Below are 19,341 nucleotides of genomic sequence, written 5' to 3'. Positions count from 1 at the left end.
ATGTGTTTATCTTGTTCCATAACCATAAAAAAATGAGTGCAGTACAAGTTAAGCCACGCCCAGTCACGTGGACCCAAGTACTGGCGACCCCTCAAACTTCCTGCAAAACAACACACACACACATACTACTTCCTCTTGCAATGTAATACCCTGCATCGTAAACACATCAACAAAAACATCTGATAATGTCATTCTTATGTGGATTTTTTTTTTGCAATGTCATTGTTTTTTCATATGTAACAACTGTTATGTGAATTATCATGCATATTTGTGTGTATTTAGGAAGGGGGGGAGTGCATTGTGTTGTTTTCTGCTGCAGCATTTGCAGAGAAAAAAAAATCTGATGTAATGGTTTGGAGCAAAACAGATGACGTAATGCTAGCAGTCTGGTCTTTTCATACGTACGTTATCGTATGCTAGCAACCACACTAGTTTATCGGCGTCGGACGTTCATCTAAAGACTTTTAATAGTTCCCCGACAACACCAGGAAAGTCCCAGTACCTTTCCACAAAAGAGGGGTCTGCTGTTTATCGCTACTAGCCCCCCTTATGTCATTTTTTTTCCGCTTCTTTTCTCCGCCTCCTCTCCCGGAAGCTGCTGCCATGTTGCCAGGCAAGATAGGACCCTGACGGCGTGCCTTCTCTTTTTCATTGGCTGGCAGCTAAAAACAAGGGCGTGGCTTCCGAGCCTCTATATAAACATTGTTGCGGCGCAAGCCAGAAGCCGCAGAGCTCGACAGCTGGAAGAGGCAGCAAGAGAGAAGGAGGAAGGAAGGAAGGAAGGAAGGAAAGAAGGAAGGGATTGTTTTGCAGACAATAAATTAATCTGATTTCTATTTAAAGGTAAGCACTTTCATTCCTTATTTATATGCATGCAACAAATAAAAGTAAAAAAAAAGCCCACCAAACAAGCATGTTCTTTGTTCTTCAATAACATCTGAACAACTTGTCCTGATCCCTCAGCTGATGCATTTGGCCAACTTAAAGACCCTGGACAAGTCATCTCCGTGTCCAGTAGAGAGCAGTCCAAGGAGGTTGTCGTGGGGCAAAATGGTGCAAAGACTGGCTGACTTGAGCAGCAGCAGCAGTATGGAGGCCAAGTCCAACAATAGCAGCAGGAGCGACCTCTCCGACTCAGGTGAACAAAGCATCCTTTAAAGCAGACCTGGTCCTCGGACCAGCTTGCTTCTGGAAAACCACTGACCTGACGTCTATGTTTAGCAATGTAGACAGCTAAGAAAAGCAAATATCAAGTGATAATACCCAAAAAGGTCACTGAGTCGCCATCAACGCAAGCCTGGAGTTTGTTTAGCCTTGGAGCGTCTTTAATTCTACTGACCATTTTACTGCAGCGGTCTTGTTTGGCTAGCGGCCGATGTTGAATATCCAGTTTTAAACAAGCAATAGGATGGGAATGGCTCTACATCTTTCATGCTACTGTGGAACATTCCGGATAGTTCCTTTTGTAACATTCATCCAAAATGACATAACGACAAACGTCATTTTCAAATTCCAATTGACCCAAAGACAAACATTAAACTTCAACAAACGTTTACACTTTAATCCAAAATGACAGAACAACAAACGTTTAAACTTTAATCCAAAATGACAGAGCAACAAACGTTTAAACTTTAATCCAAAATGACAGAACAACAAACGTTTAAACTTCAATCCAAAATGACAGAACAACAAACGTTTAAACTTTAATCCAAAATGAACGAACAACAAACGTTTAAACTTTAATCCAAAATGACGGAACAACAAACGTTTAAACTTTAATCCAAAATGACAAAACAACATATGTTTAAACTTTAATCCGAAATGACCAAACAACAACCATTTAAACTTTAATCCAAAATGACCCAACAACAACAACAACCATTTAAACTTTAATCCAAAATGACCCAACAACAAACTTTTAAACTTTAATCCAAAATGACGGAACAACAAACTTTTAAACTTTAATCCAAAATGACCCAACAACAATTTTTTCAACTTTAATCCAAAATGACGGAACAACAAACTTTTAAACTTTACTCCAAATTGACGGAACAACAAACTTTTAAACTTTAATCCAAAATGACCCAACAACAATTTTTTCAACTTTAATCCAAAATGACGGAACAACAAACTTTTAAACTTTACTCCAAAATGACGGAACAACAAACTTTAAAACTTTAATCCAAAATGACCCAACAACAAATGTTTAAACTTTAATCCAAAATGATGAAACAACAAACGTTTAAACTATAATCCAAAATGACCAAAGGACAAACTTTGAATCCACAATAAGGAAATCATGAACTTTAATCCTTTGGTCTTAAAATGACCAAACGACTTTTCTTCTTACTAGTTGGAATGCAGCAATACTCTATTTTGAGTACCTGCTGTCCTAATTTTGTCTCTAGGTGACGTCACAGAAAGGAACATAATTCCAAAAATGCTTGTAGTTGAAAAAACATACCAGTAATTGCCCGCGGCCCGGTGCTTGGAGACCTTCAAAGTTGTGTTTTTTTGTCCGGTGCACGGTACTCATTCATCATCCCTCCGACAGCGTCCGACGTCTCCGGTGACATGTCCCCCTCCATCGAAGACCTCTTCTACGACCCCATGGAGGAGACCATCCTGAAAGAAGTGGTAGACCTCATTGAACGTTGCCTGAAGGAGGCCAAAGACTCGGACTGCGCCTTGAGGTGCACCAAGCTCCTCATCCCAGAGAAACTCCTGGAGCACATCGGGCAGGAGCTCCTCCACCTGGCGTCCAGCGAGCCGTGCGGCCTGCGGGGGGCCCTCATCGACCTCTGCGTGGAGCAAGGGGCGCTGTGTTACGAGAGCGTGGCCCAGCTCTCGGTGGACCCCTACCTGGTTCCCACCTTTCAGCTGACTCTGGTGCTGAGGTTGGACTCCGGTGGCCTGTGGCCTAAAATCCAAGGACTTTTTAGCCCCAAATCTCCCTCGCAAGCCATTAAGCTGAGCACCGGATTCCGCGTCATCAAGAAGAAACTTTATTGTTCCGAGGAGCTTCTCATCGAGGAATGTTGAAGGGACGTGGAAAAGGGCCTCCTACTCTTACTGTAACTGCCTTCTGGAAGGTGGAAGGATGTCAGACGGTACAAGAGTCACATCCATGCATTCTCCACGTATTTTAAGTGTACCTCAGTTTCTATGGAAACCACCACCCGATGATGGCAGCTAGCTATATGCTCATTTCTTTTGTATCAATTGATTGTACGCTGAGCAAACAGCTTCTAGTGTCATTCCCGACCTGTGTGGACGTGTCCTTCATGCTTCTCTCACAGTTTTCATTTCTTATTTGATATTCAAATGTTCACCACATTGCACTGTTTTTTTTTTTTTTTTTTTTTTGGTATTTTCATAGTCGCCAAAAAATAATAAATTATTTTTTTAACAAATTAAGTTGTCATTATTCCCTGTCATGGATGATGTTTAGTTTAAACAAATATTTAGATATATTTTTTTATATATTGCTATATTTAAAATTGTTTAACTCCACACAGAGATGCCCTAACGTGGAATCGAACCGAGGTCTTAGTAACATGCTAACCACTGATCCACCGTGTAGCCTAAATTATTATGAAAATATTATTATTCATTCATTCATTTTCTACCGCTTATCCTCACGAGGGTCGCGGGGGTGCTGGAGCCTATCCCAGCTGTCTTCAGGCGAGAGGCGGGGTAATATTATTATTATTATAAAATAAAATTAAATATATTATATTATTATTAAAATATTATCAAAATTATTAAAATAAAGTTCATTCATTTTATACCGCTTTTTCCTCACGAGGGTCGTAGGAGCCTATCCCAGCTGTCTTATTAAATAAAATAAAATATTATATTATTATTAAAATATTATCTAAATTATTAAAATAAAGTTGAAAACATAAGTTAAAGTGGCTATAATGAAACTAAAATATCAAAACATGAGCACAAAAAACTATATACAGTAGAAACACGCAGCAATACAAAATTATTAATATAAACAAGTTAAAAATTAAATAGCCCAAAAGTATATAAACATTACTCAGTATGACGCAGTGTAGTTTTACATCACTGCAATCTTATAGTAAAATTAAAACATTTACAAGTACAAAAAAAAATTGTCCATAGGTATGAATGTGAGTGTGAATGGTTGTTTGTCTATATGTGCCCTGTGATTGGCTGGCCACCAGTCCAGACAGCTGACAGCTGGGATAGGCTCCAGCATACCCTTGTAACCCTAGTGAGGAAAAGTGACATAGAAAATGTATGGATGGACAAAAAAAATGTCTAAAACTACCAAAAATAATAATAATAATAATAACTCATAAATAGCATATATTTTTCCAGGAACACACATAAAGGAGGAAACGTGACACTGCAGTTCCTCCCCCGTCACATGCCGCACGTCTGCCAGTAACGTGAACGTGCAGCCGGCAACGTTCTCAATGCCGCGGCGCTGCACCGTACGCTTTAACCCTCGCTCACCCTCCAAAAGTGCTGACGGGGCGCTTCACTAAACACAGCGTGTTTGTTCAGCGGCTTCCAAACAAAACAAAAGCAGCCATTCTGGAGGAACAAGTTGGAGGATTTTCCTGTTTTTTTTTATTTTTGGTTTTGTGTGATTTCTAACCCAAAGTAACAAGAAAGAAACAAATACTTTGAAAAAGACACATGCAGGTAGATCTGGGTAAACGTGAATGAAGCAGGAAGTTGCTAACAACAGGCATTAAAATGTATCAATATAGCGAAGAAACAAGGGTGTCAGAAACATGATCTCAGGGGTGTCCAAAGTGTGGCACAGGGGCCATTTGCGTTAAGCAGCTTATTTTAAATGGACCCAATGGTTCCAAGATGGATTATGGCCACAAACGCACGTGAATGAAGAAGAAATTACATTTATGCTAACAACTATTAGGCGTGATATTGTGCAAAAGTGCCTTTTTATGTGTGGTCCTGGTTTGTTTTTAAGGTAAAAAAAAAAAATCAGGCTTCGCTACACATGAAATAAAGCCAACATGTTGCAGCTGAAGACAAAGTGGGAGCTGCAAATTAGATGACTTCAGCGACAAGGCTAGCGTAGCATGTTGCTGCTGGTAAAATGCAGTGTGGATAAAGCTAAAGTGGCTAAAGTGCAGCCCAGTGCTTCGTGGACACAAACAGCTCATTAACATTAAAGATACAAACACAAAATGGCTTCTTCCCAGTTGGGATTTTAGACTGTAGATTTTGGACACTTATGTAAAAATAGAACAATATGGCACCTTAAATGCTTAGCACGCTTGCTTTGTCCTACGCTGGACCGGACACCCCTGCTGGATACAATAAAAGGATGTGGAAGTGTTGTAATGCAGCCAACAAGGCGTGGGTAATACAAAGTGTGTATTTTCACATTATTACTGCATAGTTTCCAAGGGTTAGAAGGTGCAACTTAAGCTTAACCTCTCAGTAGCGTCCACGTAGACCTGGAAGAGGCTTAGCCCTCAACTAGCGTTAGATCATTGCTCGTTCAACTAAAGCTGGTCTAAGTTCTACAAGGTAGTAGGATAGTAAGACTTCAGTGGAGGTGGACTGTTAGACCTGTTAGATCTGTAAGTGGCTTCCGGTAGACGTACGTACGGTATGTCAGGTTTGAGGACGCCTCAGCCGTGTAAGGAAGCGGTGATCTCGGAGAGCTTGGCGCAGCTCGGCGTCCTCGCCCTCTGCGCCCTCTGGTAGAGATCGGTGTCGCCGAAATAGCGAGCTCTGTAAAGCATGCCTTCCTCTGCCAAGACAGAAGATAAACACTGAATGCATGGAGATAGTTCAATGTTCAATGTTGGCATGTACAGTATTAGTACAGTAGAGGCCAATACCACACAAGACACCTCATTAGGTACACCTGACTGTACAATGATCATCATTTCTATAACATCCAACGACCATCCAACGTCCATCCATCTAATGATCCATCAACCCAACCAACAATCCATCCATCCAATGATCATTCAACCATCCATCCATCCATCCAACAATCATCCAACCATCCATCCAACCAACCCTCCATCCATCCATCCATCCATCCATCCAACCAACCAACCCTCCATCCATCCATCCATCATCCATCCAACCAACCATTCAAGGATCTATCCATCCAACCAACCAACCAACCAACCAACCAACATCCATCCACCAACGACCATCCAACATCCATTCAGCCAACAATCCATCCCCCAACCAACGATCCATCCATCCAATGATCATCCAACCATCCATCCATCCAACAATCATCCAACCATACATCCATCCAACAATCATCCAACCATCCATCCAACAATCGATCCATCCATCCATCATCCATCCAACCAACCAACCATCATCCATCCAACCAACCAACCATCATCCATTCAACCAATCAACCAACCAACCATCATCCATCCAATCAACCAACCAATCATCATCCATTCAACCAACCAACCAACCATCATCCATCCAATCAACCAACCAATCATCATCCATTCAACCAACCAACCATCATCCATCCAACCAACCAACCAACCAACCAACCAACCATCATCCAACCAAGCAACTAACCATCATCCATTCGTCCAATCAACCAACCAATCATCATCCATTCAACCAACCAACCAACCAACCAACCATCATCCATCCAATCAACCAACCAATCATCATCCATTCAACCAACCAACCAACCATCATCCATCCAACCAACCAACCAACCAATCATCATCCATTCAACCAACCAACCAACCATCATCCATTCAACCAACCAACCAACCATCATCCATCCAACCAAGCAACCAACCAACCATCATCCATCCAACCAACCAACCAACCAACCAACCAACCAACCAACCAACCATCATCCATCCAACCAACCAACCAACCAACCATCATCCAACCAAGCAACCAACCATCATCCATTCAACCAACCAACCAACCAACCATCATCCATCCAACCAACACCAACCAACATCCATCCATCCAGCATCTATCCCTTTTTCTCAGCTTATCCAGGTCCAGGTCGCTGGGGCATCAGTCTCAGCAGGCTGGGCATGCCCAGAACACCTCACATTCGGCATTCAGACTAAATGCCCGAGCCTCCTCATCTGGCTCCTCTCGATGTGAAGAAGCAACGCCTCTACTCTACTTTGTTGCTTGGAACTACAAGCTAAAATGTGATTGCGTCAATGGCACCATGGATGAAGACAAGAATGGCCTAGACAGTCATTGATTTGCATAATTCATAATAAATAAGATCAATTAGATTGCATTCATGTTTTACTGATGGGTTGAAAATGTTTCCCAGTTCCGACGATGGAGTTCCTAATGTGGTGTCCAGTGCGTGTTAATGGCCTGTGGTGGCCAACATGGCTTCCCAGTACGTACTTTGCTGTTTCTCCTTCCAGCAGTTGTTGCGTAAGTTGGAAATATAATCGTCCTCCACTGTCTGCTCCAAGCGCTTCAGATTCCCGCCGTTGAACTCTTTGGGGAACTGCTCGCCAACGTAGTAGGGCACCTTCAGGTTCTCCGTCAGCCTCTTCTGCGTGTAGCCAGCTGACCTAAGAAGAAGCAGAATAAAGAGTTAAAAAAAATGATTTCCTATCAACTGGCCGCATTTAACTCACGGGCGAAAGCTGAGGCTGTAGGCGGGGCTGTTGACCATTATTTGGCTGAGGGCGGACACGATGACCAGGATGAGGATGGGCATCACCTGCACGAAGACAGCCAGACCACCCTGTGGGGAGACATTTTTTTGAGTGCGCATATTTGGAGATACATCTTTTTCAGCGGATGTGGACGTAATGCAGTTTAATAGAGCACAGCATAAACACAATACAAAGATATTGTGGAAAATATGCCCCCTAGTGGCTAGGAGCAGCCTAGCAATGATGTCAAAGCCCTCAAATATGGATTTTTTTGTTGAGAAGGGTAAGTGAAAATATTCATCCAAAAATAGAAAACATGTTTCAAAATTAATTTAAATTAATTTATTTGAACTTTAGGTAAATAAATGTATGTATAATATAATCCATTTATTATGATAAGATTATAATATAATCCACTACTTTAAACTACACTAGGCTGTATGACTCAATGTCTCCCCCTAGTGGGCAATATTGCACATTGCTCCACTCCAAGCCAATTTACGTACATCTCTCTGTCTTTCTCGTCGTTGCGGCCTCTGGTGTCTCATCCTCCCGTTTGTGTAGGTGTGTTGACTACCTGGATGAGAGACAGGTAGACACTGGTAATACTCAACAGGTGACCAAAGGTGATAGGCTATGATGGAGACACACTTGCAGTGTAACCTCCTCCAAAAAACATATTAAAGAGGTCCTCGGGTGAAATGTCCGCATCGATGTCGCCCGGGCCGTGTCTGGAAGGATGCTTCCTCTCCTCGCCGCATTCGTCGTACTGTCGTCGTTTGTTGACGTTACTCAGCACGCCGTACGCGTTCCCAATGGCTGTTGGAAGAGAACATTTAATGGCATCATCCTAGGAGACAATATTCCAGTTTACCTTTGAATGCCTCCGTGGCACCGGGAGCGTGATTCTTATCCGGATGGAACTTTAACGCCAGTTTCCTGTAAGATCTTTTCAGTTCGTCCTCGGCGGCATCTTTGGGGACCCCGAGTATCTCGTAGAAGTCTTTGCATTGCTTGATCCTGCACACAGCAGACAGCATCGAACCACTGCTAGTTGATATATATAGATATACATAAAATAGTAATACAAGGGACATATGTAACATTGTTATCATACCATTATATATTGTTATTCATTTGGGTGCTGGAGCCTATCCCAGCTGTCTTCGGGTGAGAGGCGGGGTACACCCTGGACTGGTGGCCAGCCAATCCCAGGGCACATATAGACAAACAACCATTCACACTCACATTCATACCTATGGACAATTTGGAGTTGCTAATTAGCCTAGCATGTTTTTGGAATGTGGGAGGAAACCTACACAATAATACCTACCAAGGGTATTAACCCACGCCAAGCTGAAACTCTAACTTCAAACAAGTCTTATTTTATTACTATACTGGGTAATACAAGTGTAAAAGTGACTATAGGGGTGCTATGTCATGTCTGGGGGGCTCTAGTAATGTTAAAAAAAACAGGTAAACAAGTTTTCATTCATTCATTTTCTACCGCTTATCCTCATCATGAGGGTTGCGGGGGTGCTGGAGCCTATCCCAGATGTCTTCGGGCGAGAGGCGGGGGAACACTCTGGACTGGTGGCCAGCCAATCACAGGGCACATAGAGACAAACAACCATTCACACTCACATTCATACCTATGGACAATTTGGAATGTTTTTGGAATGTGGGAAGAAACTGGAGTACCCGGAGAAAACCCACGCATGCACGGGGAGAACATGCAAACTCCACACAGAGATGGCCGAGGGTGGAATCGAACTCGGGTCTCCTAGCTGTGAGGCTTGTGCGCTAACCACTCAATAACTACAACAGTAAATAAAAACATTCAATACAATTGTAAAATTAATAATGCTTAAATAAATAAATATGGTATTATATGGTATATATGGTATGAACAAGGGGAACAAGGCAGGAAGCATGAAGTTGTTCATTGCTTTGTGTGAATCCCATGAACAAATTAAGTAAGTTTGATGATTATTTTGTGCAATAAGAGAGTTTGTTTCATCATGAAGAAGTCATTTATATTGGTGTTCCAATCTTTGCACATCATAGTAGTGAAAACAATTCCACCCAAAATGATATTAAATGAATATTCAGATATTATTCAGCATGTAATACTGATGGGTACACAGGTAAATATTTAGCTAGATACCTTCTGACAGCATCCACCTGGTCCGCCGTGTAGGTTTTCTCTTCAGGTGTCCTGGTGTCATCACTTTGGGTCTGTCTAGGTCTTGGTCCTGAGTCTCCGTTCAAGTGTACGTCTTGTCTGGGGGTGAAGCCGTTCTTGGAGATGAGGTCCAGCAGCACTATAGGAACATTACAACAACATAGATGTTACTATAATGTGTTTACGGTTAGCCTGCTAGCTGGCTGTGCTGCTACCAAAGGCCCTATAGCTTTATCCTCCATCCATATCTGCACATAAGCAGGTGATGCGTTCACGTGTCATTCACTCACCCCTCGCTTTCTCCGTAGGGAAGAGTTTCTGGGCCTTCTCCAAGAACCTTCTCGCCTTCTCGGGCTGCTCGCTGCTCAGCGCTGCGTTAGCGATGTCAATGCAGCGATCAGCCTCATCCCGGTTCACCTCCATGGCGGCGGGGTGGAGGAGGGCTGCTGCTGCTGCTGCTGCTGCTATAGTGATGCTGATGATGCTGACTTCAGCTGGACCAGGTCTCCACCAACAAGACGGCAGATAACGTCATGTGGGGGCTGCAGCTGCACGGTCAATCCGCGTAGTGTTTTTTTTTTTATACCCAAAAGCTGGACAGACAGTAATTAAATAGGTTGCAGCAGCACTGTTAGCATCACACGGACTGAGAGCTCGGGTGTGCTAGCCTACTTTGGCCACTAGAGGGTGCAAATGTCTCTTTTTTAAAGAATGACGGTCAGCACTACATTATTACTATTTTTATTATTATTATTACATTTTATTTACATTTATTGTACATTTTTGTGCAGCTATTTGTGGACAAAAGGTCCTCTCATGGAGCGAAGTAAGGAACCAAAAAATAAATAAATAAACACAAATAAACAAATATAAAAGAAAGAGATTATAAAAGTAAGTCAGCAAAAAGAATACGTGATAATTTTTGTTAATTTATTTCGGCTTTTTCCAGATTTCTGGGTCATATTTTGGCTTGAGCACTTTATATCAAGTTCGTTATTATGAGGAAGTCATCACAGGTTGCAGTGGTTTCATGTCAATACTTCTAACAGCCACAAGAGGGCAGAAAATATAGCATTTTTTTTAGTTCTCTTTAGTTCTCAGCTGTATGTAAGAAAATAAGTGTTTTGTTATTTAGCTCACATTGTTACATTGTCTTACGTAAAGTACGTTTATTTATGAGCTTGACAATTAATAAGTAAATCGACTAATTGTATTGACTTGGTATCGATAACAGAATTTGCAATATATAGTCCATCCCTACACCCGGACAGGCTCGTGCAAGTGTACCTAAACTTGTATGTCCATGACGTGAGTGGGCGTCACTAACGTCTGCGTGATGGTGGGCTAGTGTTTCTGATTTAAGTTATAATTTAACTCACTTGTTGCTTATTTATGTAATTTTAAACGTGAGTGGAATTTTTTTAGCGAGGGACGGGTTGAGGAGGGGGGGGGGCACGGGATCAGGTCAAGATAATACATCTGGAATAAGAGGTGGCGAACAGCAGATGGTGGGGCAGCCAATTGGAAAGCAGAAAGTGGGCGGGACGTGAGCGCCGATTGGCCAGCGAGCGGCAAAGCGCTTCAGTGTCTCATTTTGATGCGCTCGCTGCGGACCGGACTCATCTGTCTTTCTTGTGGCCGACACACAGCTGTACGGCGTGGTTACAGCGCAGCTTCACAGCCGTTGAAAACTCTCCACGGCGCCGTGTTTGGTGAGTTTTAAAAAAGCGCCTTTCATGCTCTTTGATGCGGCTGCTTGTCACATTAGGACGTTACGCAACTGAGCGATCTTCCACTTAGCATCACCGCTGTCTATGTAGCCTCCATCCAGCCTCCATCGCACCGCTAGCCAAACAAAAGCGCCGGCCTTTTTCCTGCCTGACGTTTACAGGTGTTTGTCTTTCCCTGCGTGGCGGTGTGCATCAAGAACACCCGACAAGGCCCCAGACACCACCGCGATGACGGAGGCGGAGGAGAAGAAGCAGCAGCAACAGCAGCAGCAGCAGAAGAGGAAGAAGCAGGAAAAGGAACGGACATCCAGTAATGGAGCCCCGGAGGCCTGCAGGGAAGATGTTTTCGACCACACGTACAAGGAGAAGGAAGGCCCCAAACCTCCGCTGCTCATCGTGTGGAGGAACGTCATCCTGATGACTCTGCTGCACACAGGTGCCGCCTACGGAGTCTTCCTCATCCCGGCAGCCTTGCCAGCCACCCTGCTCTGGTGTAAGTACATCAGATGATTGTTTACCTGACATGACGTCACCATGGATGACTTCTGCATTGATTGTCATGAAGTTTCATGTCACGGCGTCCTCTCTGCCAAACTGTCACAGTTTTCGGACGCACTTTATGTTTTTAAAGTGTAAAAATAAGTCAACCGCAACATTGTCAACATGTTCACTCATTGGGCAAACGATATTATTAACTCTCACACAAGTGGAAAAAGAAGCTGAGCTCTAAATGCCCCGCCATTAAAGCGATAGTATGACTTGACCCACTATTGGTCCCGTGAGCCCAGTCCTGGTCCTTAAGTCCTACCTATATTCCATCCGGTCTAACCGCTACACTACACAGAAACAAACACTAATGCAAGATGGTGCATGGTGGCAGGGCGTGGCGCACCCCGTGTAGGGCTAGTTTTGTCCAATTTGGTAATCTGGTAGACTGGGCTGCGCCGGACATGGACATGACGGCGCACCAGGGGGAAAGTGTCAAAAAATTCAGCTTCGCACAGTGACAATTTTGTGACGAAGCGGTGCACTGAAAGCTTGCCGGCTCCGACCTAGTCTACTCTCGGCGCAGGCGAAGCGCGCCCGGCACAGTGGTAGTTGAGAGGTGCAGAGTGCACACGTCACCAAAATCTCACAGGCAGGTTTTTTTTTTTTTTTTTTTTTTTTTACAGTGTCGTGCACATTTCAATGCAATAAACAATCACAGCCACCAATGTACGACTTACTTGAGTTCACATGGCAGCCATCTTTTTACATGTGCTTGAATGCAACACTGCACATCAGAGAAGATGCTCACTCTCTTCTGTGTTGCAGAGTGAACACTCTTGTCATCCAGCCTGTTTAGCACACAACTTCTATATCAATTTATCAAAGGATGAGGATGATCCAAGAGCCACTGCAGGAAGTACGCTGTCAATACTAATGCTACATGTCATATATTTGTCTACTATATTGGGTAATATGAGTGTACAAGTGACTATAGGGGTGTTACTTCATGTCTAGAAGGCTTTAATAATGTTAAAAACTGATTTAGAAATCAGTTATTGGAGTGCATTTCCTACAAAAAACGAGCTAAAGTAAAAGAGAAAAATACACGCAGTCGTTTTGATGTATGCTAAAGACTTGCTTGTGAAGACTTGTTGCTAAAAGTAACTGAGCACGGGTGAATTTAGGTACGAGATTTGCCGACAGTTCGTCATGCATGATGGCGGTTCAACCTCCCAAATGAGAATGTTTTGCATGAAAAGCTAAATAATTGTTGCTATTTTTCTCACTGTTCAGTGCCTTAATATATGTAAATACATGCTAGCGCGCAAGAGTCAGTACAAGATGAAAGTGCAGCTTTGATTGGCTGTCAGAGATGTTCCTGTTGGCTCTGCTGGGAAATATCAAGGTTGAAAGGTACACATAATGTATACAGTGTGAATAAATGATGCAATAACCATGCGCTCGGGCATGAGTCAGTCACAGTGCCGTGTGACATGCCTTGACTCGCTGCTTATTTAATCGCATGTGAAATGCTAAGCGCTAAGGATGACATGATTGTTATGCGTGTTTCTCCGCAGCCGTGCTTTGCTTTTTGGTAAGCGCTTTAGGAGTGACGGCAGGAGCTCACAGACTGTGGAGTCACAGGTCGTACAAAGCGTCTTTACCGTTGAGGATCTTCCTGGCCGTGGCCAACTCTATGGCCTTTCAGGTAAGCCTAGCCTAGCCACCACAGAAATGACCTCTCTGTTATAATCTTCCGTTTTTGACTTTGACCCTCAGAATGATATCTTCGAATGGGCCCGGGACCACAGGGTGCACCACAAGTACTCCGAGACGGACGCCGACCCACACAACGCCACGCGGGGCTTCTTCTTTGCCCACATTGGTTGGCTTCTGGTGCGCAAACACCCCGACGTCATTGAGAAAGGACGCAAGCTGGAACTTAACGACCTGCTGGCTGACAAAGTCGTCATGTTTCAGAGGAAGTGAGTATGCCAAGACCATCTCGCTGGTTGGTAGTACGAGACCAATGAGGTTCACTAGCAGTCTTCACCAGAGTGGATGATTTATACGGATGTTGTCGCCGTCTTCCTGTCAATGAAGGCAAGGCGACAGCGCCATCCCAACTTCGTTCGGACAATATCACGGGTGTGAAAGAGTGCAAAGACCCCCTGGTCCCGGTCTATGGTCCTATGGGCGTGTTTCTGCATCTGTCACAAAGGCTGATAAGGATCTCCGATGGCAAAGCTTTCTGTCTGTATATTTGTTCTTTGTATTTGAAATATGTAGAAGTGGAATAAAAAGGTCGTAGGTTCTAAACTATGCTGAAGGGGACATTTCTGGGCATGAACTTTCTGCAAAAGAGAAAACCACAATATGGATTGGAATGGCGAGAACACCATTGGGACAGAGGACAACAAATGGAACCACCGATGCAACAAAGAGGCAATTGGGATTCGGAAACATGTCCGTAGAACCATAAACCGTGACGAGGGGGCTTTAGTACACTGTCACAAGCAAGATGGAGGCGCCTTGTGTGGGCTTTCGATGGTGCTTCAACTTCCGGTCAAGGTCAGCACTCGTGGTCCATTTGTTGGCAAATCTCTGTACCGTACCGGATGTGCAGATTCCGGGGACTGGGAAGAGGTTCATACGTGGCCCTGATCCGCCACATGACGGCCCGTTTGATGGTTCTGATTACAACAGCCTCCCATGTCGTCCAGCTCCCTTGCTGTTGCTGGTTGACGGTCTTGATTTTGTTACCCTCCTCCAGACCAGGTCTTTGCTTCCTTGTTGCCTTGGACCACATCTTGGGTGCTCATCCCCATCCAAGGCCGGGCTTGCCTTACTGTTGCAACCTGACAACTTGTTGTTTCAGGCCGGTAATAGGCTGGTTGACAGCCGGTGTGGACTTGGGTCCACTTGGACTTGGACTCGAGTCTCGCCTTGTCCTGTCTGTAGGCCAAGCTTATATATTTCAGTGGTTCTCCCAAAGAAAGCCGTGGTGGAAAGGCATTGGGGAACCAACTACCTCCGAATGTCGGTATAGTGTGATGTGTTCACTGGTACAAGGTGAACTGCTAACACTTTAGCCTTTAGCTTCCCCAGTAGGAGGCTCTGGTTGATCTTGTTTGAGCCATCCAGGAGTTGGGAACCAATCGAGGCAGCCTTGTGCTTGTCAGACAGATCAGCAGTCTAAAGCCTTTCAAGTTGGTCCTCCAGAAGTGGGGTCTTCTCAACGTCCACTGAGAAGCATATGTTGTCTCTTTGTACCCCTTTCCTGATGGAAGGACTATGCTAGCATCTCTTCTAGCCTTTTCAGGAGTCTGGAAGTCAGGAGTTGTTGTCCTGACCGAGATCTGATGCCTCTGATCATCTCCCTTCCACGATCAGATTATTGATCAATGTAGCCCATTGCTATCCCATTTTCCGGTTGAGATATCCGTGGTTGTGTAGCACACATGGAAATTATCAAAGTATTTTGTTAATACCACTTACGATCCTCTGTCTGTATTGCTCTTTAAATATGAATCATGGAATCGATGAACTGCCACACACGTGAATATGGCTGACATTTGCGCTGGAGCACTTCCACCCCCCTGCCTTCCTCCCCTGGTGCAAGTCCTAGTTCTTACGTTGGAAGTGTGCTTATTTGTGCCTATATTTCCAAGTTTTGTTTTTTACCAGTCTTACACTGTACATACTTTGGAGTTGCTTTTAGTTGCTTGGAGTTAATATGAACCAGCTAACAAGTCACATCACGGATGCCCTCACAAAAATGTGTGTGCGTGCCAACATGTATGTACAGTATAAAGTGTACCGTCTTCTGTACTAGCATAGCCAATGTTGATCATGCAGAGACTGCAAATGTTTATGCAGCAACTAGCGGGAGTCGGTCTGGTTTAGCAAGGTTCAACAACAAAGCACACTGCCATTGACACACAATGTGGAAGTAAACCCGCCCACACACACACACACACACACACACACACACACAGAGAGTACGCACACACTACTAACAGTGCCCCATGTCTCCCTCTCTGCAGGCACTACAAGTTATCGGTGCTGCTGATGTGCTTCTCCGTCCCCATGGTCGTGCCGTGGTACTTTTGGGGCGAGACCATATGGGTGGCGTACTTCATCCCGGCGTTGCTGCGCTACACGCTGGTCCTCAACGCCACCTGGCTGGTCAACAGCGCCGCGCACATGTGGGGCAACAGGCCATACGATAAGAGCATCAACCCCCGGGAGAACAAGTTTGTCACGTTCAGTGCCATAGGTAGGAAATAATACATATATATATTTAATAATAATAATAATAATACATGACTACATATGACTACAGAACAAATGTGTCAAAGGATTCAGTTATTACCCTGCAGCTAGCGCCAAAGTTAAGAAGTAAAAAGAACATTCTGAGCCGGAACACCCCCCAAAACAAACAAAATATATATAAATATGATCGGTCTGAACCAAAAACTACTAAAATATCATTGTGAACATGACCCCCCCCCACTAGCTTAAAGGTACCAAATACCACCCAGAAGTTAATAATACAATTCTACACAAGTGCCCAAGCCTTACTTACTTAACCGTTTAAAGCCAATGTGAACATTACACTTGTCAACACTTAGCGTTAGCGAGCTAATGCTAACAGACCAACAGGAGAATGCCCAACCGCAGAAGTAAACAGCAACTAAATGCCGCCCAACAGAATAATCTCCCGGTCAAACTCCGCTATTACGGCATATGAAAGTATTTGTTCAAATTAATTTTTCCTAAAAAAAAAAAAAAAAAAAATTATTGATGCCGTTCGGAATACCGTATTCAGGTTCGGCTCCACCCGTATAGCATAGCTAGAACCCTAACATACACTTTTCCATCGAGTTGTCTTGAACGCAGCATAATCGTAGGATTGGACAGTAGCGGTTTGGGGGGAGGGGCTTGGTAATAGCTGCGTTCAGAGCCCTACCGCATGGCTACAATGAGTTTGTGTTTGTCTGGGTCCGGAAAATATTTTTTTTCGTTGGTCATACTGAAACGCACGGTGTCGGAATACTTTACTTTACTGACGCATGGCTTGGATGCAGCTTCCCGGCCATGGAAACCCATTCCATTAGGATACCTGATTCTGAGACAATACTTTTGGTAATAGAATGTACTTTAAACGGATATTTCCAATGTGCAAATCTCAAAATAATCGAAATTGTTGTATTTCGTCGCAGGCGAAGGATTTCACAACTACCACCACACGTTCCCGTACGACTACGCCACCAGCGAGTTCGGCTGCAAACTGAACATCACCACCTGCTTCATTGACTTCATGTGCTTCTTGGGCTTGGCCAAGGACTGCAAGAGGGTGTCCCACGAGATGGTCCTGGCCCGGATACAGCGGACGGGTGAGAGTAGCTACCGCAGTGGCTAAGCGACTCGGGCCGCCGAGTCGGGCCTCTAGCGGCTGCAAACGGAAAAACCTCCACGAGTCTTTTTTTTGACGGTGATTCCATCTCAAAGTCAAGTCAGCTTCACGAGGGCCTCGACCACATTTTCTGCTTGTTTTGTGTGGTTTTTGTAGCTTGTAACTAATTTGTGAAGCCGGATCATTACAATAAAAAAAAATAAAAATAAAATAAAACCCCCAGCCTTTTTTAAAAATCAGGCTTAGGTGTTGCATATGTTTTGAATTTGAAGTGAATTCATAAAAAACAAAAAAAAGTTAGTCATTGGTCAGCCATGTTGTTAGGTACTCTTCGCGAAAATCTTTTGTCGCAAAATAAGGACTCATTCAGTTCATCTAGTGCCAACTTTGTTATTTTTACACGGTTGATAGTTAGTGCTTTGTGGACGTTTTTTTTTTTTTATTTTTATTTTTATTTTACCGTGGCTTCGCTTCCTCTCAAGACTTTTTATGCAACATCTTGCCACTCGATGTAGCAGCCGGGTCATGTGACCGTGCCATCCATGCATGATGATAGACGATGTACGTGTTGTCAGCGAGCAGAGGTGGTGGTAGCGACTCAACCCCCCCCCCCCCTCCCCCCCTCCCAGCTATATGAGCATCAGGTTTGCGCAACGCTTCTATGATATTATTATTTATATGTATTGTTTTCCTGAGCGGCTATTAATAAATAAGTGTCGGTCTGATCGGACCCGCAAAAGCCTTCTAAACCTTTTTCGAAGCTTCTATCTCAAAATTAAACCCCCCCGCACACACCCCCCCCCCTCAAGATGTGTCAGGAAACTACCAAATGCCTTATGACTTGCAGCCATTCTCACACTTAATTCTACAAAATATCCAAAACAAAGCAAAACGAGCTCCGTGTTTACAAGCTGAGAAGCGTTAGCATCGTTGATATTTATTTCTAATTAAAAACGTGGTCAAACACTGAAAAAATGACAAGAGGTTCGTTCTACGGCAAAAAAAAAAAAAAACGCAAAATGACCCACCTGACCCAAAACTTTATGCTAACTTCTTAGCCGTGCGAACCTCTCCCCTGGAAAAATCATCTTGGTTCTCGTAGAGACAAGAAGGATCTAAACGGTTGTAAATGGTTGAATTGTTTTGTCAACTGCTCAGTTCTATAAATAAAAGTTCACAATATTTTCAAATAGACTTGTCATTCTTTTTTTTGAGGGGTGTTTTGTTTTGTTTAGCTACAGCTAAGTCATTATTTAATACCGGCGGTTTATTGGCGCTGGCCTGCTAAGCATGGAAGAACTAAAAATGGCCCGGACGGTTTGCAGAGGACAGAGAGGAATGTGAGGGAGGGCAGGAAGGTACGCTCTTAGATTTTTTCCACTTTTCTGACATATAAATGTAGCTAGAATGTTGCATTCTCGTGTTAAATGATGCTAACGTTCCAGATAATTGAGTTTGTACAAGTGGAAGTGATACATTAAATAAGTTTGGGAAGGATCTGAACGCTTGGTTTCAGAGTTTTTTTCTAACATCGACTCACTGTGACATCACAGGGAGCCGGGTTTCCTTATATGGTCTTTCCTGGGTAGCGCTGTGCTCACCATGTTAGCGCGAAGTATGACCAAACACAGTGGAGTGGATGTACCTGGAGGCGGGATGTGGATGGAATGAATCCAAAGAAAAAGTGCAGATTTCTATGAAAGTTAGCATGTTTAGCTAACTACAACTCAACACAAAAGGATAATAGGTCCACTTTACAGAAAAACTGCACTTGTTTTGGAAGTTTTGCCCATCATAAGTGAGACATGGACACACGTTTCTCTTTTCTGTGCGTTCTAAAGATATAAAAACAGCTAAAAAAGGCAACAC

General features: G+C 43.7%; 3 protein-coding genes across 4 annotated transcripts; 2 read left to right on the top strand and 1 right to left on the bottom strand.

Annotated features, from left to right (window-relative positions):
• Window positions 1-678: 678 nt before the first annotated feature.
• ddit4 (DNA-damage-inducible transcript 4) lies at window positions 679-3,413 on the top strand. The gene is made up of 3 exons (XM_058061055.2): window positions 679-843; window positions 964-1,138; window positions 2,555-3,413. Exons 2-3 carry the CDS (start codon window positions 967-969, stop codon window positions 3,040-3,042), a joined length of 660 nt encoding a protein of 219 aa, XP_057917038.2. The 5' UTR covers window positions 679-843; window positions 964-966; the 3' UTR covers window positions 3,043-3,413.
• Window positions 3,414-4,563: 1,150 nt separating this feature from the next.
• Window positions 4,564-10,781, bottom strand: dnajb12b (DnaJ heat shock protein family (Hsp40) member B12b). Its single transcript, XM_058061045.2, has 8 exons — window positions 10,125-10,781; window positions 9,817-9,973; window positions 8,524-8,669; window positions 8,301-8,468; window positions 8,156-8,226; window positions 7,629-7,738; window positions 7,390-7,562; window positions 4,564-5,764 (listed from the first exon to the last, which is right to left on the bottom strand). Exons 1-8 carry the CDS (start codon window positions 10,255-10,257, stop codon window positions 5,643-5,645), a joined length of 1,080 nt encoding a protein of 359 aa, XP_057917028.2. The 5' UTR covers window positions 10,258-10,781; the 3' UTR covers window positions 4,564-5,642.
• Window positions 10,782-11,411: 630 nt separating this feature from the next.
• scd (stearoyl-CoA desaturase (delta-9-desaturase)) lies at window positions 11,412-18,662 on the top strand. Of its 2 annotated transcripts, none has more exons than XM_058061047.2 (6): window positions 11,412-11,546; window positions 11,762-12,057; window positions 13,631-13,761; window positions 13,833-14,038; window positions 16,100-16,332; window positions 17,279-18,662. In XM_058061047.2, the coding sequence occupies exons 2-6, from the start codon at window positions 11,793-11,795 to the stop codon at window positions 17,476-17,478; spliced, it is 1,035 nt and encodes a 344-aa protein (XP_057917030.2). In that variant the 5' UTR covers window positions 11,412-11,546; window positions 11,762-11,792; the 3' UTR covers window positions 17,479-18,662. The 2 variants fall into 2 exon arrangements, with proteins under 2 accessions (XP_057917030.2, XP_078644799.1); XM_078788673.1 differs by having other exon boundaries at window positions 11,433-11,546; window positions 11,726-12,057.
• Window positions 18,663-19,341: the final 679 nt, after the last annotated feature.

The sequence above is a fragment of the Doryrhamphus excisus genome, unplaced genomic scaffold (assembly GCF_037039965.1).
Source record: "Doryrhamphus excisus strain RoL-2023G ecotype Guam unplaced genomic scaffold, RoL_Dexc_Guam_v1.1 HiC_scaffold_24, whole genome shotgun sequence".
Classification (NCBI taxonomy): Eukaryota; Metazoa; Chordata; class Actinopteri; order Syngnathiformes; family Syngnathidae; genus Doryrhamphus; species Doryrhamphus excisus.
This window is presented reverse-complemented; position numbering and strand designations above follow the sequence as displayed.